The following is a 24,287-nucleotide window of genomic DNA, read 5'->3' on the forward strand; positions in this document are numbered from 1 at the left end:
TGACTTAACCACAACTTCAGGAATATCATTGTGACACATTTGGCACATGCTATAGACTGCTTGCAGAAAAGAAAGATTAATCAAAGGAATTGCTGTAGTTTTCTTTAATGAGAATTTAACCCAACGTCTTGGGATATCTAACTATTACAATGCATTGTATATATTAATAAAGAGCTGCTCAATGAGCACATTATATGCCAGTCGCTATTTGAACAAATAAAGTTCTATAACTCCAGGATCCTCAATGTCATATCATAAATTTATTAAAATAAACCTTTTTTTTTCTTAACTGTAATCACAGAGTTATGTCTTACTTATTTGTTATTTTTATAATGCAAATGTTGAAATTAAAATAGCAATACTTTAACATATGGGACGCCATGACTGCCTTATATGGAGCGCCAACACTGCACATGTCTTGTTATGACCATTTTCATTATATGATGTGCATTTACCTTTATATGATGTGCAAATATCTTTATATGATGTGGTTGTGTCATTATATTATGTGCTTGTAATCTTATATTATGTGGTTTGGTTTACTTCATTATATGATGTCGAAACGTCATTATATGATGTGCTATCATCGTCGTTATGGTCAAAGAACATGATTATGATTAGAATGACTACTGTCTACATCATAACTGATTCCGATCTGCTTCTGTAAACTATAAACCCGGCTCAAATATGTGTCTATCGCTAGCGAGAGTGCAATTAATAAGAAAATGAGACAATGCATTTTAACAAAATCAACAATTTCAAACATTTCGGAGGGAGATTAAGATCAATTAATACAGGAGCTAATTGGAGAAATTTGCAGCTGTGGCGAAAATATGATTAAACAAACTTTGAGGCTCTTTATAGCTTGCTATTTGGGTTAAGCAAAGGCTACGTGTTGAAAGTCGACTTGTACTTTGGACCTATGCTTGTTTACTCTTACAAATTATGACTTGAATGGAGAGTTTTCTCATTAGCTCTCATACCACATCTTCTTCTTTCTATTCATTGCAAAATACATCATTGAACTCACAGTCATTTTTAAAAATATTTCACAACAATAGCTATAGAATTATCTACTCATGCATAATATGGCAAGACGGTTTGTTTTATAAAATATTATTGAATGATATAAATGGTAATAGTTATCAAAGGTACCAGGATTGTAATTTAGTACGCCGACGCGCGTTTTGTCTACATAAGACTCATCAATGACGCTCATATCAAAGTATTTATAAAGCAAAGTAAGATGTATAATGTAGTGTTACTCCTCCAAAACCATACAAAGTCGGAAATATTTGTGATATGGCGTATACATGAAGTGTTTTGTACTTCCTTAATTTGTCTTTGAAACAATCTTTTTCCACAGAATAAGCCAAAATATCCAAATTCGGAGACCGTGTGCTTAGTCCACGTACTGCCCGCGAAATGTGAAATGGTCAGGTTGGGTAATGTACACATTTTTGTATATACAGATTGTTTATATTCAACTTCTTTTAATGGAGATTTTTTTAATTGCTAATAAATTCTGCAACTTGAGTATGTTACCAGATTTGGAGTGGCGTCAACAGTTTCTGAGATACATCGATAATGTCAAAAGATTTTACGTAGTTAATATGGTTATTTAGTTAACAGTGGAAAAAAAACACTGAAAATCACACTTTGCCACACTTTTTCAATTGAGGGTATTTGGTATTTTTATTTTCCAACAGAGATGAATGGGGTTATGCCCGTCTTTTGCATTATGTTCCTCGTTTTGGTCTCTTTAAAGAAAAATAATTAAATGCATTAACCGTGTCCAAATCCTTACTGTGTCCACCTTATTACTGTGTCCACAATCTTTGTTTCAACACTTGCATCTTCTAGTAATTATAATTCGGAATACTTTGCTTGCTTCTGACAATGGTGTTCGACAAGGAGAAAACTTATCACCTTTTCTATTTTATTTTACTTTTGATTGACTAAAAGAAATCTTAGTGAGTTGAAATATTACAGAACTTAATAGAACTATACCAGAAGATCTGGAAAGAGAATTAGAAATATATCTTAAATTTTTCAATATATTGTGTCGAGTACTCGAAAACCAGAGCTTTGTTCATTTATAAAAAAAATGTTCATTTATAAAAAAAAAATATATAAACAAGTGCGTTTGTCCTCCTGACTAAATGCTTTTGAAATCTCTCTCTCTTGTTTTGTATATATTGTAAAGTTGTTATCGTTATCTCTTTACTGATGTCATACATTGACTTTATGAGAATAAAAATATAGATTTAGAGGCCATAATTATACCGATATGGATGTTTGATTCGATAGATTTGTTGATTGATTAATATTTAACACACTCTATAATGTCCGTATTAATAAATCGGTTACCAGTCAAAAACGAAAGCTGCGTATGTGAGTAGAAATCTCTTTGGTAGCAATACATCGGATTGTTAAAATAAATAAATAAGCAATAATTATGGTAATTTTCTTTCATTGGGGTGGGGACATCTGAGGAGACAGTGGATTTTCTCGTTTTTTTCTTCATGTCTACACCTTGAAAAAGGAAAAGCAATCAATAAATACCCCCTTTTCCAAAGACCTACACATCTTAACGCCCCCTCCCCCTCTTTCCAAAAAAAAAAAGCCACCACCTGACAACTAGAGGCTCTCAAGAGCCTGTGTCGCTTACCTTGGTCTATGTGCATATTAAACAATGGACACAGACAAATTCATGACATAATTGTGTTTTGGTGATGGTGATGTGTTTGTAGATCTTACTTTACTGAACATTCTTGTTTCTACAATTATATATATCTATAATGAACTTGGCCCAGTAATTACAGTGGAAAATATTTTCTAAAAATTTACAAAAATTTATGAAAAATGCTAAACAAGAGTGCACACACTGAAATGTCTCGCCTTCTTTACTAATCATTGATTTTATGTTGATAGTCCTACGTATAAAGCTTGATTACAACTGTCACATAAACTTAACATTAACCAAGATAGCTAAACAAAGACCAATGAACCATGAAAAGTAGGTCAAGGTCAGATGAACCATGCCAGGCAGACATGTTCAGCTAACAAAGCTTCCATAAAACAAATATAGTTGACCTATTACTTATAGTTTAAGAAAAATAGACCAAAACACAAAAACTTAACACTGTGCAATGAACCTTGCAATTGAGGTCAGGGTCAAATAAAACCTGCGGGACGGACATATAGACCATAATATATTTCCATACACCAAATATAGTTGACCTTTGGCATATAATATTAGATAAAAAGACCAAAACTTAAAAACTTAACTTTGACCACTGAACCATGAAAATGAGGTCAAGGTCAGATGACATCTGCCCGCTAGACATGTACACCTTACAACCATTCCATACAACAAATATAGTAGACCTATTGCATAAAGTATGAGAAAAACAGACCAAAACACAAAAACTTAACTATAACCACTGAACCATGAAAATGAGGTCAAGGTCAGATGACACCTGCCAGTTGGACATGTACACCTTCCAGTCCTTCCATACACCAAATATACTAGCCCTTTTACTTATAGTATCTGAGATATAGACTTGACCACCAAAACTTAACCTTGTTCACTGATCCATGAAATGAGGTCGAGGTCAAGTGAAAACTGTCTGACGGGCATGAGGACCTTGCAAGGAACGCACATACCAAATATAGTTATCCTATTACTTATAATAAGAAAGAATTCAACATTACAAAAATTTTGAACTTTTTTTTCAAGTGGTCACTGAACCTTCAACCATGGCAATGAGGTCAAGGACATTGGACATGTGACTGACGGAAACTTCTTAACATGAGGCATCTATATACAAAGTATGAAGCATCCAGGTCTTTCACCTTCTAAAATATAAACCTTTTAAGAAGTTAGCTAACGCCTCCGCCGCCAGATCACTATCCCTTTGTCGAGCTTTCTGCAACAAAAGTTGCAGGCTCGGCAAAAAACTATAAAGGTCAATAACTCCTTAAGGGGTCAATTGACTATTTTGGTCATGAAAACTTATTTGTAGATCTTGTTTTGCTGAAAATTATTGCTGTTTACAGTTTATCTCTATCTATAATAATATTCCAGATAATAACCAAAAACAGCAAAATTTCCCTAAAATTACCAATTCAGGGGCAGCATTAAAGTATATATAGTTATCAGCCAAAAACTGCATTTTACCCCTATGTTCTATTTTTAGCCATGGCGGCCATCTTGGTTGGTTCACGCCACACATTTTTTAAACTACATACCCTAAAGATGATTGTGGCCAAGTTTGGATTAATCTGGCCCAGTAGTTTCAGAGGAGAAGATTTTTGTAAAAGATTTCTAAGATTTACGAAAAATGGTAAAAAATTGACTATAAAGGTCAATAACTCCTAAAGGGTCAACTGACCATGTTGGTCATGTTGACTTATTTGTAAATCTAACTTTGCTGTACATTATTGCTGTTTACAGTTTTTCTCTATCTATAATAATATTCAAGTTAATAACCAAAAACAGCAAAAAATCCCTAAAATTACCAATTCAGGGGCAGCAACCCAACAAAGCGTTGTCGGATTCATCTGAAAATTTGAGGGCAGAAAGATCTTGACCTGATAAACAATTTTAATTCCTCTCAGATTTGCTGTAAAGGCTTTGGTTTTTGAGTTATAAGCCAAAAACTGCATTTTACCCCTATGTTCTATTTTAAGCCATGGCGGCCATCTTGGTTGCTTGGTCGGGTCACACGACACATTTTTTTAGCTAGATACCCCAATGATGATTATGGCCAAGTTTGGTTTAATTTGGCCAAGTAGTTTACGGACGACAAGTGATGGAAAAAGCTCACTTGGCCCTTCGACCAGGTGAGCTAAAAACACACAAACGCAACTTCACACATTTTCACTACTTTTGTTTGTAATAACCAAAAAAATCGTATTAAGTTCCTAAATGCATTCATTATCAATTTAAAATATTGCGTCAGTACTTGAACTTGAAGTGTGGAAGATGTTTGCGACTTCACGAAATTAATTTTGGTTTGCCGATTATGGTCTCATTAATATTTACAGTACTACACATTGCTACACCTTCAGTCTATATTAGCTTCACATGAAAAATTTTCTGCTAGTGAAATTGTTGAAACTAAAGATTCAGGTTTTAACAATTGAGTCCAGCGGAACGAGGTGTAAAAATTGATGCCTACGGATTGTTGAAGTCAGCGCCATAACATTATACCGCAAATCTATAACTATATAAAATTGAATGCACCTTTCCATTAAAAAAATGATGAAATTAATGGCCTATTTTATTTCTTCCTATTCCCCCTTTTGGGGTTACAAATGACTAGTCCCTTATATGAGCAATTACCCTATCAGAGTATCATTTTTCCCCCATTCTTTTGTGTCTATCTTGAGAATATATATATAAAGAGAAACTCAAACAGCTAAAATAATCAGCAATGCAAAATTTACATTAATGTACATACTAGAAATTCGTGTATTAACTTCTTATAGATTTGTTTTATGGTACGTACATACATTGACAAATATAATGCCCTCCCTTGTTAAAATGAGCATAGAGCATGAAATAAAAGAATTATTTCTTAAATTTGATAATTTTAACTGTATTTTCATTATTATTTTAGACCAGTCGATTAAAACAAAACGTTGCAATTCATATATTTTGAAATTTTTCCAACAATATCAGATGTGACTTTTTTACATCTTAAATTGAGGTACTTAAACATGCCAAGGTTTATTTCTGTTTAAATCTGAACTATTTTACAAACCACAGCTTAAAAAATTTGAGCTTGATTTATAATTACTCCGCAGAAGCAGATTGGAATAAGTTCTGACGTAGTGAGTAATCGCTTTAATCGTAATCATGTTCATTGACCATCAGGACGATGAATGCACATCATCATAATGATGTTCTGACACCATATATATTAAGATGTAAACCGAACCACACCCTATGATGTTACTTTGTCATAATATAATTATCTTACCACATTATATAACGATGTTAGCACATAACATAAGGATAAGTTCTCATCATATAAAGAAGTTTGCACGTTATATAAAGACATCTGTACATGATATAAGATAATTTGCACATCATATAAGACTATTTGAACATCATATAAGATAATTTGCACATCATATAATATAATTTGCACATCAGATAATGTCAAATTGTCATCATATAAAGGTGATTGCATATCCGTATAAAGGTGATTGCACATTCTATAATGCAGTTTCTACATCGTATAAGGAAAACATCACATAATATAAGGACTCAATCACATACCATAATGGAGAAAGCACATCAAATAATGAATTATGGACATGATATAAAGATGTTTGCACCTCATATAAATGTGTTTGGACAGCATATAAGGACAACTTCACATCATATATAATAACAAGTGTACATCATATAAGGACAAGTTCATATCACATAATGACAAGTGTACATCCTATAAGGATAAGTGCACACCATATAAGGGTAAAATGATATCATATAATGGCAAATGAACATCATATAATGAGAAATGTCATTATAAGACAGTGTCGGCGTTCCATAGCCTTATGTTAATGATCAGCATTATATGCAGTGCTCACAACATTATATGCAGTGCTCACAACATTATATGAAGTGCTCATAACATTATATGAAGTGCTCACAACATTATATGAAGTGCTCACAACATTATACGCAGTGGTCCAGACATTATATGCAGTGGTCACAACATTATATGAAGTGCTGACGACATTATATGAAGTGCTCACAACATATACGGTTTTTGTTGATGAAGGTGATTATCGGTGATGGTGATGGTGATGATGATGTTTGATGTATGATGGGATTGATGTATGAGATGATTCGTTGAACTTTGGGTTGTTATAGCGGAAATTACTGAATACAGTCATAATTTATAGTGCCCAATATATATTTGGATTACCTTCCTTACACTGGTTTCAAATTGTCTTAATTGGCCATTAACCAAGAAACCCTTGTTTCCCCCTCTTTTTTGCCTCTAATTCCTAAACGTTTTGAGCCAAAACACCTCCCCTCCACCCACCTTTCCAAGCAAATCATAACCATCCCTTCGTGGTATGGAAACTTGTGGTATAATTTCAGAGAGACTTATACACTTAAGGATTGGAAACTATTTACTTATACAAAAGTTATTATCAGGAAACCATCTGTTTTTGGCGACGCCGACGACATGATAGCAATATACGACATTTTAAAAAAAAAATTTTTTTGCAATCTTCAGATTACTCCGGACTGCAATTAAGGTATGTTATGACCCAGTATTTTTTCAAGGTGAACCAAATATCTGTCAGAAGTATACTGTTCATTGCATTTTTTTTTTATTAATAATGGTAAACGGTGTTCTTCGAAATAGAGTTTTTCTTAAACATTTACGATTTTCAATCTTATTTTAAAAAGGCATGGCACAGCAATTTTTAGTGCAAAATAACTTGTCTGTGAATTTAAATCCTTTTAAGTATATAATTCGGACTATGCTATACATAAGTTATCAAAGGTACCAGGATTATAATTTAGTACGCCAGACGCGCGTTTCGTCTACACAAGACTCATCAGTGGCGCTCACATCAAAATATTTATAAAGCCAAACAAGTAAAAAGTTGAAGAGCATTGAGGATCCAAAATTCCAAAAAGTTGTGCCAAATACGGCTAAGGTAATCTATGCCTGGGATAAGAAAATCCTTAGTGTTTCGAAAAATTCAAAGTTTTGTAAACAGGAAATTTAGAAAAATTACCACATTATTGATAGTCATGTCAACACCGGAGTGTTGACTACTGGGCTGGTGATACCCTCGGGGACGAAACGTCCACCAGCAGTGGCATCGACCCAGTGGTGTAAAAGTTATCAAAGGTACCAGGATTATAATTTAGTACGCCAGACGCGCGTTTCGTCTACATAAGACTCATCAGTGACGCTCAAATCAAAATATTTATAAAGCAAAACAAGTAAAAAATTGAAGAGCATTGAGGATCCAAAATTCCAAAAAGTTGTGCCAAATACGGCTAAGGTAATCTATGCCTGGGATAAGAAAATTCTTAGTGTTTCTAAAAATTTCAAAGTTTTGTAAACAGGAAATTTAGAAAAATTACCACATTATTGATAGTCATGTCAACACCGGAGTGTTGACTACTGGGCTGGTGATACCCTCAGGGACGAAACGTCCACCAGCAGTGGCATCGACCTAAAAGTCAAATTAGTTTCGAAAATTTTTCAATTTTTATCCCGCGAGTGATTCATATGCAAGAGAAAGAATCCCCACAGAAACAATCAAGATTCATCGTCAAAAGTAACTTTCCAGATAAAGAAAAATATTCAGATATGAAATTTTCAACCTCTTACATTGATCCTAACACGGTATACGGGAAAAAAAATTGTTAGCAAAGATAACAGAAATTCCCAGACTACAGACAAGCTTGTTTGTGAGAAGAATAAGAACGAGAATAACAACAACGAGAAGAATTCACAGTAAAACAATACTAGTAGTGTTCCATTAATTAAATTATATTACAATTATATATTGACATAATAAAAACAAAAGCTTAAATTAGTTCTTAAATATAACAAGAGGCTCTCAAGATCCTGAATCGCTCACCTAAATTCTTTTGGTTAAATCTCTCATCAATGATTATTTTGGCTTTTCAATTTATTTAAATGTTCTTTGGATCCTCCTATTTTCTTCAAAAGCAAAAATTTTCTCCTATGTTCTATTTTAGCAATAGGAGCTATGTTTCTTTACATACAAGGAAATAAAATTTATACTAGATACTCTGAAACTCATTTAGCCTAAGTTTAGCTGGAGTTTCAAAGGAGAAGATTTTTTAAAGTAAGTCAACATGATGAACAAATTGTGAAAAAAAGTCTTTAAAGGGCAATTACTCCTTAAGGGGTCAATTGACAATTTTGGTCAATTTGACTTATTTGTAAATCTTACTTTGCTGAACATTATTGCTGTTTACAGTTCATCTCTATCTATAATAATATTCAAGATAATAACCAAAAACAGCAAAATTTCCTTAAAATTATCAATTCAGTGGCAGCAACCCAACAACAGAATTTCTGATTCATCTGAAAATTTTAAGGCAGATAGATCTTGACCTGATAAACAATATTTCCCCATGTCAGATTTGCTCTAAATGCTTTGGTTTTTGAGTTATAAGCCAAAAACTGCATTTGACCCCTATGTTCTATTTTTAGCAATGGCAGCCATGTTTGTTGATAGATCAAAACTTCGGATACAATTTATAAACTAGATACCCTAAGGAACATTCAGTTAAAGTTTGGAAGTATTTGGCCCAGTAGTTTCAGAGGAGAAGATTTTTGTAAAAGATTACTAAGATTTACGAAAAATGGTTAAAAATTGACTATAAAGGGCAATAACTCCTAAAGGGGTCAACTGACCATTTCGGTCACGTTAACTTATTTGTAAATCTTACTTTGCTGAACATTATTGCTGTTTACAGTTTATCTCTATCTATAATAATATTCAAGATAATAACCAAAAACAGCAAAATTTCCTTAAAATTACCAATACAGGGGCAGCAACCCAACAACAGAATGTCTGATTCATCTGAAAATTTTAAGGCAGATAGATCTTGACCTGATAAACAATATTACCACTTGTCAGATTTGCTCTAAATGCTTTGGTTTTTGAGTTATAAGCCAAAAACTGCATTTGACCCCTATGTTCTATTTTTAGCAATGGCAGCCATGTTTGTTGATAGATCAAAACTTCGGATACAATTTATAAACTAGATACCCTAAGGAACATTCAGTTAAAGTTTGGAAGTATTTGGCCCAGTAGTTTCAGAGGAGAAGATTTTTGTAAAAGATTACTAAGATTTACGAAAAATGGTTAAAAATTGACTATAAAGGGCAATAACTCCTAAAGGGGTCAACTGACCATTTCGGTCACGTTAACTTATTTGTAAATCTTACTTTGCTGAACATTATTGCTGTTTACAGTTTATCTCTATCTATAATAATATTCAAGATAATGACCAAAAACAGCAAAATTTCCTTAAAATTACCAATTCAGGGGCAGCAACCCAACAACGGGTTGTCTGATTCATCTGAAAATTTCAGGGCAGATAGATCTTGACCTGATTAACAATATTACACCTTGTCAGATTTGCTCTAAATGCTTTGGTTTTTGAGTTATAAGCCCAAAACTGCATTTGACCCCTATGTTCTATTTTTAGCAATGGCGGCCATGTTTGTAGATAGATCAAAACTTCGGATACAATTTATAAACTAGATACCCTAAGAAACATTCAGTTAAAGTTTGGAAGTATTTGGCCCACTAGTTTCAGAGGAGAAGATTCTTGAAATAGTTTACGACGACAGACGACGGACGACGACGGACGCCAAGTGATGGCATAAGCTCACTTGGCCCTTTGGGCCAGGTGAGCTAAAAAATGGTATGACTGCCAATGAGACAACTTTCCATCCAAGTCACATTTTATAAAAGGAAACCATTATAGGTCAAAGTACGGTCTTCAACACGGAGCCTTGGCTCACACCGCACATCAAGCTATAAAGGGCCCCAAATATTACAAGTGTAAAACCAACGTTCTAATCTATGTAAAAAACGAGAAACAAGAAATACTTATGAACCACATCAACAAACGACAACTACTGAACATCAGATACCTGAATTAGGACCGGTGCAAACAAGCGCAGCGGTTTTACACGTTTTAATTGTACCAAAACTTCACTCTGATCTGTTCTGAAACAGTAGAGTAACATCACAACATAGAAAAACACACTATGAAATATCAATAGAAATGACTTAACTTAATCAAAAGACATGTTAACACAAGTGAACCTACACTGGACAAATAAATTTGATCTATGATACAATGCAACTACAAAATAAATAAAAAAACCTAATGGATGAATAATTAAAGTAACAGTTATATGATAAACAATTTCAGAAAAAAAACAAAATCCGTTTGTATTAGGTTTTGGATTTTCAAAATTTTGGCATCAACTATCACTGAAGAGACATTCGTTGTTGAAGAAATGCGTATCTGGAATTGCAATGGTACAATTAATTTATTAATTGACTAATTGCTTCACATATTTTTCTCTGTACTCATGGTTCTATGTACTCATGGTACTCTGTACTCATGGTACTCATACTCTGTATTCATGGTACTCTGTACTCATGGTACTCTGTACTCATGGTTCTCTGTACTCATGGTACTCTGTACTCATGGTTCTCTGTACTCATGATTCTCTGTACTCATGGAACTCTGTACTCATGGTTCTCTGTACTCATGATTCTCTGTACTCATGGTACTCTGTACTCATGTTACTCTGTAGTCATGGTACTTGAAGGAATAATGGGTATATATAGTTCTTGACAACAACTTGCATCTTAAGCTTAGTAAAAATAAAATGAAATGTTAAATATTTTTATTCTTACCTTTTGCTTTTTTGCTGTCAGCCTCATTGAGTTTTGTAACAACAAGATAAATTGCATCTGGTGACAAAAATGTTTGATGTGTGTGGTAAAATTCTTCATCTCCTGCAAAATCCCATAACAACAATGTGGCATACTCTTCTTTGTCATGTAAATCAACATTAGATTTAAGCATGGTTTCAATATCCTTTTTAGCTTCTTCCATTGATTTATTTGGCTGCTGATTGGTTACTGGAGGTTTAATTGTAGATTCAGTGGATACTTGAGGTTTAACTGTAGATTCACTGTATACTGGAGGTATTTCAGACTGCCCCGATACTGTCTCTGATACCTTTGATTCCTCACTACGTTTGTACAGAATTGTTATGGGGGTGTTGTCCGTCACAGCTTCATGTGTTTCGTCTTCTACTGACTCTTCAATTGTTCCTTTGTATTGTTTCAATAGTCTTGCGTGAATTTCAGCTTCTTCATTGGTTCCTATCATTAGAAAATTACAATCATATGGAAGAAATGTAGATAAATGTTGAGTAAGATCATATTATAAAATCAGCAATAGAAATACAACATCAATTTTTTTTCAAATCATTAATTCTAAAAATATACACATGGAGAGTTATCAAAATTGAAAAATGGATTTTCTTTGGTTGGTTGGAATATTGAAATAGCAGTTTTTGGGGTTCAATGAAAACCCACAAAACTTGATGCATAAATTTCATATATAGATTCTGGGAGTTCCGAATTAATACAGTTGACGTGGATTTCGTAGCTTATCCTGCTCTCACATGTGAAGACATTGATTTAAAAAAGTGATATGATTGCCAGGCTATACACCAAAGGACGATCTTGTAAACAATTACAACTCACTGTTTGCCTTCAAAATTATATAAAAACCACACCGTCTCATTATGATTCAAGTTTAAATTTTTAATGCAATATTATCATTCTTAATGGAGGCTTCTTATCAATGTTGGGGAATATCAATGTTGGGGAATATCAATTAAATATTATCATCAATAGTAGTTTGAAACTTTATTAAGCAAAATGTTGACAATAAGATATATGAATTTTTTTTTATTCAAATTCATATATACAGAGATACATGTAGATATTAAAAATGGTTTCAACTGAAATACTGGATATTTGAGGATGCTGAGTGTAGGGAAAGTATATATGTAAATTTTCCATCGTATATTGCATTTATTTATTAAGTCCAAATTGGTTTTAATTTTTTATATATATATTACGATTTTTCACGTTTTTATTTTTTAGACGTACATATCATGAACATTGCTGCAGGAAAAAAGTGGCTGCTATCTTGATTGGCAGCTAAAAGTGGCTGCACCGGAGTCTGGTTCAAAATAATTGTATAATAATACATACAATAGTTATCAAAGGTACCAGGATTATAATTTAGTACGCCAGACGCACGTTTTGTCTGCATAAGACTCATCAGTGACGCTCAAATCAAAATATTTATAAAGCCAAACAAGTACAAAGTTGAAGAGCATTGAGTTCCAAAATTCCAAAAAGTTGTGCCAAATACGGCTAAGATAATCTATACCTGGGATAAGAAAATCCTTAGTTTTTTGAAAATCAAAAGTTTTGTAAACAGGAAATTTATAAAAATGACCACATTATTGATATTCATGTCAACACAGAAGTGTTGACTTCTGGGCTGGTGATACCCTCCGGGACGAAACAAATAGTGTTATAACAATATTCCTTATTTCTGTGCGTCATATCCTAGATAAAAAAAATGTATGTACATCATCTTTTAATTTCAACTTGTATAAGAATGACATTCTTTCCAATAACTAAACATGCTGATCACATGAACAATCAAACTCTGTTCGATGTCAAATTATGCGTTTCATGCATATGGATCCAAATGAGGTGGACCTATTGTCTGGACAACAAAGTTACAACAAAGGCATATGTTTTTTGTGTTCACAATTTCTAATACTGTGTAAAAGCTAATAACATTAATGGTAGAATTTTACTGTACGAGATATGCATTCCTACCATAAATGTCTCTTCATCTAATTAACTATTTAAAAAATTCTTGACCTGGATTCATCATATTGATTGAAATATAGCCTTTAATTGGATCTTTACTTGTGAGACTTCCAAATAATATTGCTGAAAAATAAGTGATTTAAACTAAAAAAAATAAAATTGTTATAAACATTTTCCTATAAACAGGAAAAAAAATATGTTAAGCATAAACATCATACCATCTAATTCATTCCACACGCCATCATCAGACATTGCCTTGCATTTTATTGAGCGGATTTCTATTCCATTTGTACTAGTTACATCTGTATTATCTTCACCAAACAATCTTTTAATCAATGAAGTCTTTCCAGCACCCTTTTTCCCAACAATTACTAAACGTATGTCTCTCTTTTTCTCAGATCCTGACTCAAGTAATTTAAGGTACAATTCAACAGATCTTTTGTCTGTCATTGATTTTATTTCAGTTGGAACTTCATCTACAAAGTCAAAGATATGAAGTTTTTTGGTGAAAAAGAACATTATCTTTCCAAATTGTATTATGATATAAGTGTTACAGTAAGCATATCTGACATTGTTTGCAAATATAAAATCTTTAGATGTTTTCCAATTAAGATGGTTAAATCAATAGTTAAGTGATGTTTAAAACAGGTGATCATTTTTTGTATCTGTATGTGCCTCTTAAATGCCAAAATTTTAAAACTGTTTTTTATTTCACATTGAAAAATTCAAGCAATTCATAACAATATATAAAGCAGATGCTACGCAGGGCGCAGCTTTATAAGACTGCAGAGGTTGAACCCTGAACGGTTGGGGCAAAAAGGACACAATATTCAAGTTGGCAGCTCTAAATTTGGATTGTGATTAAAAGTTGACACAGCATAGGTTTCTGACACAGAATGAATATGGTCTAATGAACTTAAAATTTTTGTTTTGCCTTTGAGCAATTCACTAACTATGCTGTTGAATATTAATCCTCTCAAAAAAATGTTTGAAGAAATTTTCTTTTTATTTATGAAATTTGAAATAAGAAAAATTGACCCCCCCCCCATTTTTTTTGACATTCCCCTCTTCTTTATTCCAAAACCAATCTCAATTCAAATTTCTAATGGAGTTTGCAACAATAAATAAGTCATAAAATATTAAAATGTAAAAAAAGTGCTTGTTATCACTGAATGAAAAAGATTGTTTTATTTTATCAGTTGGTAGTAAAAGTGAATATACATTGTATATTGTATAATACAATGATTTAAGTTGATTCAACTACTATTCTTGACAAAGAAAGATAACTCCAATTGAAATTTCTTGCTATTGCACAATATTGTGCAATTAGATATTTCTTGCTATTGCGCAATACTGTGCAATTGAAAATACTTGCTATTGCACAATACTGTGCAATTGAAGATTTCTTACTATTGCGCAATACTGTGCAATTGAGAATTTCTTGCTATTGCACAATACTGTGCAATTGAAGATTTTTTGCTATTGCTGAGTACTGTGCAATTGAAAATTTCTTGCTATTGCACAATACTTAATATAATAATTTTGGATTCTGATTTGGAACAACTTGAAAACTGGGCCAATTATCAAAAATCTAAGTACATGTTTAGATTTAACATATCAAAGAAGCCCAAGAATTCAATTTTTGTTAAAATCAAACTAAGTTTAATTTTGGACCCTTTGGACTTTAAAAGACCAATTTGAAAACGGGACCAAAAATTAAGAATCTACATACACAGTTAGATTTGGCATATCAAAGAACCCCAATTATTCAATTTTTGATGAAATCAAACAAAGTTTAATGTTGGACCCCGATTTAGACCAACTTCAAAACTGGGCCAATAATCAAAAATCTAAGTACATTTTAAGATTCAGCATATCAAAGAACCCCAAGGATTAAATTTTTGTTAAAATCAAACTAAGTTTAATGTTGGACCCTTTGGACCTTAATGTAGACCAATTTGAAAACGGGACCAAAAATTAAGAATCTACATACACATGCAGTTAGATTCGGCATATTAAAGAACCCCAATTATTCAATTTTTGATAAAATCAAACAAAGTTTAATTTTGGAACCTTTGGGCCCCTTATTCCTAAACTCCCAAAATCAATCCCAACCTTCCTTTTATGGTCATAAACATGTGTTAAAATTTCATAGATTTCTATATACTTTTATCAAAGTTATGGTGCGAAAACCAAGAAAAATGCTTATTTGGGCCCCTTTTTGGTCCCTTATTCCTAAACTGTTTGGACCTCAACTTCCAAATTCAATACCAACCTTCCTTTTGTGGTCATTAACCTTGTGTCAAAATTTCATAGATTTCTAATTACTTTAACTAAAGTTATAGTGCAAAAACCAGGAAAATGCTTATTTGGGCCTTTTTGGCCCCTAATTCCTAAAATGTTGGGACCAAAACTCCCAAAGTCAATCCCAACCTTCCTTTTGTGGTCATAAACCATGTGTTTAAATTTCATAGATTTCTTTTCACTTTTACTAAAGTTAGAGTGCGAAAACTAAAAGTATTCGGACGACCAAGACGACAACGACGACACCAACGTGATACCAATATACGATTAACAAAATTTCAATGTTTGTGGTCGTATAAAAACTGCATTCCCAAATTTTCTTCACAATTTATAATCTTAAGCATGTTTAATAAGGTGAAATACCACTTTTTATTTTACCCAATTAGTCTTTGTTAAATTTGCACTTTTAAAAAACAAATGTGCAAAATTTATCTTTGTTTCAAATAAACATGAAACAGAAATATTTGGCATGTGTAAAGTTTCATCCTCTCCAGTACTATAGACGAAATTTCAAATAACATATCATTGCATATAAGACAATAACCATCACTGGAAATTAACCAATAAAATGTTCACCTCTTTTTTACCCGTGTACAACATGTACAAGCTTTAGTAACCAATTGTGTTACTTCAAGTTTCTAAAATATTTATAGAAACACCAAATAAAAACAATGGTGCTTTGAAACACCCAAGATATATGTGTATGACCCAGAAATCTTTTTATGCATTGACATGTAGTATAAATTATCTACAACTGTAAAATCGTATGCAACCGGATGTGATGTACTATGAATTGGTGGTATTACGCCAAAAATACACTAACGAAGCATCATCGACATGTGTTAAAGAGATTTTACTTTATAACTAGTGATAGTATCAATCTTAAATATTCGGTGATTAATTCATTGGTTGATTGGTGTTTAACGCCAATTTCAACACTATTGTCATAGGGTGAAACTTGCAAATTTATTTCTTATCTAAGATCAGTATTTGATTGCCCACATTAATTTTCTATGCGTGTTAAGTATTTGTAGATTTATTGTTTTCATGAACTTTAGGAGACTGTCTGATTGGCCGTTAAATTTATTGTATGATGCAGCTGTGTTTTAACTGTAATCGCTTCTAATTAGAAGCCGTATAATTCATGTCTCTGTTTGTTTATATTCTGTCCTTATACTTGTGTGATCTGGAGATAAATGACGATTTAATGTGTGAGAAAGTCATGAAAGTAGCCAGGGCCTTGGCAATAAAAAACCTCAGTGAATGTTGAGATTCGACAGAATTGAAGATAGTTAGTGATAGAGAATGAACGTGTCTTTACATTAACAATGTAATGTAATGAGAGTGCATATATGTGAACTTGTACATAATAAATATGTATGTATGAACCTGAATTTTTAAAGCCAGTGCCTTAGAAGAGGTCTGTGACACTATTGTGTTATTTTATGGCGGTCAGTGGTGCAGGACACCGGATTGCAAAAAACAGCAATTAAATATTGCCAAACAAAATAACAACCTAAAAACTGCCAAACAATTTGTTTTGAACCTCTCAAATAGAAAATTAACAAATACAGAAATTATGACGTTGGGAAAAGGCTTAAAGTTTATACCTACGGACAAAATCTCTAGGACAAATATCCTCAAAGATTTCAAAAAATTTGAAAGAAAACTAAGATTAAAGGATTTCTTTCAGGAATACAAAACTATTCCGAAAATAAATCATTCATTTAAAGAACAGTTTAAATTTAGTGTTCCTATTATAGGCGACAATCCTATAGAAAAGTACATATTCCAAAAAAAAATTACACTTTCAAATTATAAACCAAATAAAACCAAAAAGATGACGAAAGAAAAAACGCATTGTCTACGTACTTTACAACACATTGAAACACTTACTAAACATAAAGCAGATACAAACAACACAACAGTAGTTCAAAATAAAAACGACTACGCCGATTAGGGTAAACGTCAATTAAATGACGGAATACAAGGAATATAAAGTTAACTCAACCACTGGTTAACTCAACCGCGGCTTAACTCAACCGTTGATTAACTCAACCGCCGGTTACCATATCTATATAAATAGGGTGCAAACATTAATCCACCATTCTGCCTCTGATGAAGGTCCTTTATGAACCGAAACCCGTCAGGCTATCAAACATCACCAGGCGCTGTTAATTATGTGTATTTGTATATATACTACATTTTTATGCTTTTACATTTTTCTCACTGATACACATAGTTAATATGGCTTCTACTAACGAAAGCTCCATGGCGCTTATGTGTTTAGAAACTACTTATGTCAGTACACCTTTCCTATAATGCCTAAATGACGGAATACACTATATTGAAATATCAGAAATCAACATAAAAAATACCATGAATAAAATTAATGAGATTGTGTACAACATGAACAAAGACAATTACTTAGACGAAATAACATTTAACTACATCAAATTCGAAAACCAATATATAACAACACCCTTTGCCTACTTTCTGCATAAAATCCATAAACTGAATAACGAATTACTGAAAGATATTTATAAACAACAAACTGAAATTAAAATACAAGTAACAGCAAGGCCAATCATTTCACAGTGCAACGGTCCATTAGAAAGAATCGGGCGGTATTTGGATTTCTTCCTATTACCAATAGTTAAAACATAAACTACGTACATATCTGATACAGGTAGCTTCATACATCTACCCGAAAAATCAAAGATAGAAACCGATACTTTACTGGTGGTTTATGATATCACATCCCTTTACACAAATCTAAGATTTAGCGAAATTATTGACGCTTTAAACAGTGTCACGGGGATATATGAAAACCTAGAATATATAACATAATAAAACCAGTTTTGACTATTTACTACAAATAACAAACTTAATTCTCCTTAATAATGAATTTACCTTCAACAAAAAATGTTACAGGCAAATTATAGGAGCTAGCCAAGGACATGTAGCAAGTCCTCAAATCTCAGATATAGCCATGATACCAACAAATAAATAAAATTCTAAATATCTTTCCACACAAAAACAAAATACTATTTCATAACCGTATGCAAGGTGATGGATATATTTTATTTCAAGTTACTACGGAAAAAGTTAAACTTCTTTTCGAAATAGCAAACACAAACAACATCCTAATGCAATTTACTAATGAAATTGACAGTTTTAATGAAAGAATAGACATATTTACAGAAATTTAAACAAGACGTTACAAAATCGCTTTTGTAAATAAAATATTAAGAAATATTTCCCATACAGAAAGATTAAATAAATTAACAAACAAAGAAACAAGCATAAACAAAAACACAGATAACTATAATATATATTTCATAACACAATACCACGCTAATGCGGAAAATTTAAAAACCATTATAAGAAAACATTGGCATTTAATTCAAGACAACACACAGTTCAAAAATCTCTTCGATAAAAAAAACCATACAATAGCATTCAAAAGAAACAGGAACATTGGGGAAATCGTTAAGAATACTTGAAATAAATCAATGTCTCCCAATAGAAATTAATTAGACAGTTACACTAAAACCAAAGAAAGGTGCGCTGACAATGACAAATGCATATTGAAACGTATCTTAAACTTAATCTTATAACCAAAACCAGTGATCTATACCATGATAAAACGAACAATAATAAATAAAAGGTACAATAATAACATGAATAAATAAAATATACAAAATAATAAACAAATAAACATTGAGAATAAAAACAAAATGGACGACCTCTGAAGAGAGTTACCTGGAATATAATTCAGAAAAAACTCGAAACATTGTACTCGTAGCACGTAATCAATGCAAGGTCGGAAATGTGATACATACTATAAACGGATGGACATTGGATCAATATACCTACAATGTATAATTTATACTAGTGTTATGAAAAGCTTGTTATTTTGAAACTGAGTAGAAAACGTCCTTAATCAAACCAAGAGTACTTAAAAGTAAAAGCACGATATGAGAATAAACAACTGACATTCATCTGAAGTACAGTAACTATGCAACGACAGTCACAATTTTGAACCAAAGTGAAGATTTGTTCAATCAATTCGAATATTGCAAAATTTTTTTGTTGCATTTAATTAATGCATTGTCATTCTCTAAAAAGAAAGAGAGGCATAAAAGTGAACAGAAAGACGTACAAGGATGTATCATAACACATCTCGACTACGTAGGACAAATAAAAAACAAGAGGCTCTCAAGAGCCTGAATCACTCACCTTAATTCTTTTGGTTAAATCTCTCATTAATGATTATTTTGGCTTTTCAATTTATTTAAATGTTTTTTGGATCATCCTATTTTCTTTAAAAGCAAAAAAATAATCATTTTCTCCTATGTTCTATTTTAGCCATAGTAGCTATGTTTCTTGACATACAAGGAAATAAAATATAAAATGTATACTAGATACTCTGAAACTCATTTAGCCTAAGTTTGGCTGAAATTGATACAGCAGTTTCAAAGGAGAAGTTTTTTTAAAGTAAGTCAACATGATGAACAAATTGTGAAAAAAGTCTTTAAAGGGCAATGACTCCTTTAGGGGTCAATTGACAATTTTGGTCATATTGACTTAATTGAAGATCTTACTTTGCTGAACATTATTGCTGTTTACAGTTTATTTCTATCTATAATTATATTCAAGATAATAAACAAAAAAAGCAAAATTTCCTTAAAATTATCAATTCAGGGGCAGCAACCCAACAACAGGTTGTCTGATTCATCTGAAAATTTCAGGGCAGATAGATCTTGACCTGATAAACAATATTACCCATGTCAGATTTGCTCTAAATGCTTTGGTTTTTGAGTTATAAGACCAAAACTGCATTTGACCCCTATGTTCTATTTTTAGCATTGGCGACCATGTTTGTTGATAGATCATAACTTCGGATACAATTTACAAACTAGATACCCTAAGGAACATTCAGTTAAAGTTTGGAAGTATTTGGCCCAGTAGTTTCAGAGTAGAAGAATTTTGTAAAAGATTTCTAAGATTTACAAAAAATGGTTAAAAATCGACTATAACACGGTGTATATTCATAACGCTTCCTTTCCGATAGAATCGGCGTTTTTGCTTCCTTTCCGAGTCAGAAAACGCGTCCTTTCCGATACTGTACACAGAAAAAGATTACAACGTTGTATGGTAGGTGTTCTTTTATGCCAATTTATCAATGAAATACTAATATTTTTGAAAGAATTGATAGGTGACGGAACAAAGTACATAAACAAGAACCCCAAAAAAGATTTGCTGATGTCTACAATCGATTACAAAAAGCATACGAGTTTACACTACAACAGCGTCGACGAGTACAACAAGTTTATCAAAAATAAAAGTAACGATTGCAAGAGCATTTGACCGTTTATCACAAGTTACAATTAATAAGACTATAATATAAGTTTGGAGATTACATTTTGTATATATTATATGATTTCAAACACTTTCCTTCATGCAAAAACTTTTGTTTTTGTGTACATCGACCAAAACTCTTCCTTTCAGAGTCTGGAAACGCTTCCTTTCAGAGTGTGGACACGCTTCCTTTGAGATAAAGTTACTAGGAAACGCATCCTTTCAGATAAATTAAAAACTGTGACTGTGGATTTATGCAACTCTGTTTAAACGGTTTCAGAGGCGGATTAAGGGAGGGGGCTGGGACCCGCCCCCACCCTTTTTGGAAAAAAAATTCGGTTGCTTATATAGGGAGTCACTGAAGCGTGACTGGATGGGCCCCCTCTTAGGTCAGTCAGTGGGCCCCCACTTAAGAAAATTTCTGGATCCGACACTGGTTTTGCTGTCCCGGTGCTTATACAATTCAAAACGATAGATCTCATATATAAGCATTGATCATCATTGTGTTGCAAAAACATTTGTTGAAATTATGCAACAAAATTAGATCTGTGTAAATTTTAATTCATAACTTTTGATTTTCCCCGACTTCATTGCTTAATAAATTATATAAACAAACCTCATGTGAATTGTCTTGTCTGTCAACTCAGGATTTTAAAAATTGCGTCTAATCAACATATTTTCAATTTGTACAAAAGCGACGTGATAACACCCACGCAAAACATTTGACGTTCTAAGATGATTACAAATCCTGAGACATTGATGGCATTGAAATTCCGTATTTCATAATGTCTTTTTTTAAATTCACGATTAGATAATCAGTGCGTCCCTGTTAATAATCAACCCTTAATGTTGATAACACACATTATTGATAATTCATTAATCTAAAGTAATACAAAATGAACTCCATAATAAATTCTTTTTTTTTTAATAATTGATATCGATTTTTTTTCTACTTTTACTGACACTGATGCATATCATTTTAAAGAAATTTAGAGATACGGTTTAAGATAAATTATATAGAAAAACTAATCCACATTGACCGATACATTCCAGTAGATTCTTTGGATGCGACGGGGAATGGTACTTGCAATAATTGAGAGTGCACTTGAGCAAAATCGTTTTCAAGACTAGAAATGTCCATTTTCATAACAAAGTAATAATAAAAATATGCTTCGCCGAGCGCAGCTGAATACGACCACAGAGGGCAAACCCTGAACAGACTGAAAAGGCCAGATGCTCCTGACTTAGAACAGGCGAAAAAATGCGGCGGGCGAAACTTGGTTTTTGAGATCTCAACCCTATTTGCGAGAATTTTCTAAGTCCAAGGACCATAACTCTGCAAAAAAAAAAATCATCAGACCAAAACTAAATTTTAACTTGACCTATAACTCTTAATGGTTAAACTTTAAAATTCGAGCATGACAGCAAAAATGCAAAAAAACAGATAACATGTGATTTCCTAAGTCTAAGGGCTAAAAAGTAATCAGATCGGAACAACATTAGGGCTTGATCTGCAACTTCTCATGGTAATATTATACTAAATATCAAACCAATATCTCTAATCTTGAATAAAGTGTACGGAAAACTGATTTCACAGACGGACGGACGGACAGAAGACAAACCTTTGTTGGTAGGGAACTAAAAAAATAAAGTTACACTATTCTGAAACATGCTTTAGAAATTCTACTTGCCTCTAAGCTGACCGAAATTTCGTGTACTAGTATTAAATATATGAGAATTAATATAAAATACAAAAACAAAGATTATTTTGCTCTCATGCTTCTTTCTCTGTTCAAGTTTTCGGATGATTCTCATTTTAAGTTTTAAATTAGGATTTGAAATAGTGCTTTGTTAAATAATGCGTAGTGGCGTCCGCTGTCTATTAATTTTTCACATTCCAAGAAATCTTCTTGAACTTTTCTGATATGCCTGGACCAAATAAAACTATTAAATTAATCTTGAAATCAAACTATTCAAGATGAAAAATTGCACTTCTAAGCGTTGTTGTTGCATGCTTTGTTTGTTTCCTTTATGCAGAAATCACTATATATGTTTTCTAGTGTTTGCGAAAAATGTGGCTTTTAATGTATTATTACTAGTACTCTCACATGGTTATATAATCTGCCTGATTTACGAAATTACAGAAATTATCCGTAACCCTGTATACATAGAGTTTATATCAAAAGCTGTCTTCTCTTTATATCACAAGCATCATTTCTAAAAAAATAAAAATAATTACAGAGTGACCAAATAATTTTACAGGAGAGGGTTTGTTTTTTGGTCTAAATCGCCATTTTATCCTCTTTCCTTTTTTTGTTTGTTTTATCATCCATCTTGTTAATAATATGCTCGGGGTAGTTTAAATTTTTTTCGTGGTTTCGGAGGGAAAAAATAATAGACGGACGATAACTGATGTCAAAATCTTTCATAACAGAAACTATCAATTATATATTTTCAGATGAATGTTCCAGTAGATAAAACTATTTTGGATTATCTGGGGGTACAGCTGTTGCCGTCAGATGATGACAATGAAGTAGCAGAGGGACTTTTAACTTCTGATGTAGAAGAACCAAATACTGAAGATCAGGTTCCTGATTTGTTTACAGATGGGAGAAGTAGCTCACCATCTTCAATCAAGTGTTTAATATGCTTAATAGAATTTACCAAAAAGTGTAACCTCAAAAGACATATGAAGAAACATGATGGCACCATGAAAACTTGTAATGAGTGTAGCAAACTGTTTTTTAGTGGCTATGACTTAGCAAGGCACGTTAATTCTGTACATAAAAATATAACACATGAATGCAAAACATGCAGTAAAACTTATAAATCAAAAGTTGGACTAGCGTATCATGAAAGAGGTCATGCTAACAACTTCCGGTTTTTATGCCCCAACTGTGGCAAAGGTTTCAATTACAAGGGTGATTTTGAAGGACATAAGGCAGGCCATGATGATGAAAAAAATTTTGAATGTTCCAAATGTGAAAAGAAATTCCAGTATAAAAGCAGCCGAAATGTTCACCAAGGGCTTTGTGGAAAAAAGAAGTCTGACTACTCATATAAATGTGACACCTGTGGGAAAGTTTTCAAATCCATGAAATATCTGAAAGAACATATGAAAAGCCATACCAACCCGG

The 24,287-nt window shown here is 32.5% G+C and overlaps 1 protein-coding gene across 1 annotated transcript in view; it reads right to left on the minus strand.

The window, feature by feature from the left end:
- The window catches only part of LOC134699513 (uncharacterized), an 84,814-nt gene that overhangs the window by 23,457 nt on the left and 37,070 nt on the right, over positions 1 to 24,287 (minus strand). The window contains exons 6-7 of the mRNA XM_063561112.1: positions 13,701 to 13,958; positions 11,470 to 11,943 (exon numbers count right to left, since the gene is read on the minus strand). Of these exons, the coding sequence (XP_063417182.1) occupies positions 11,470 to 11,943; positions 13,701 to 13,958 (732 nt within the window). The remainder of the gene's footprint in view (positions 1 to 11,469; positions 11,944 to 13,700; positions 13,959 to 24,287) is intronic.

This window comes from Mytilus trossulus, unplaced genomic scaffold, assembly GCF_036588685.1.
Source record: "Mytilus trossulus isolate FHL-02 unplaced genomic scaffold, PNRI_Mtr1.1.1.hap1 h1tg000070l__unscaffolded, whole genome shotgun sequence".
NCBI classification, from domain to species: Eukaryota; Metazoa; Mollusca; class Bivalvia; order Mytilida; family Mytilidae; genus Mytilus; species Mytilus trossulus.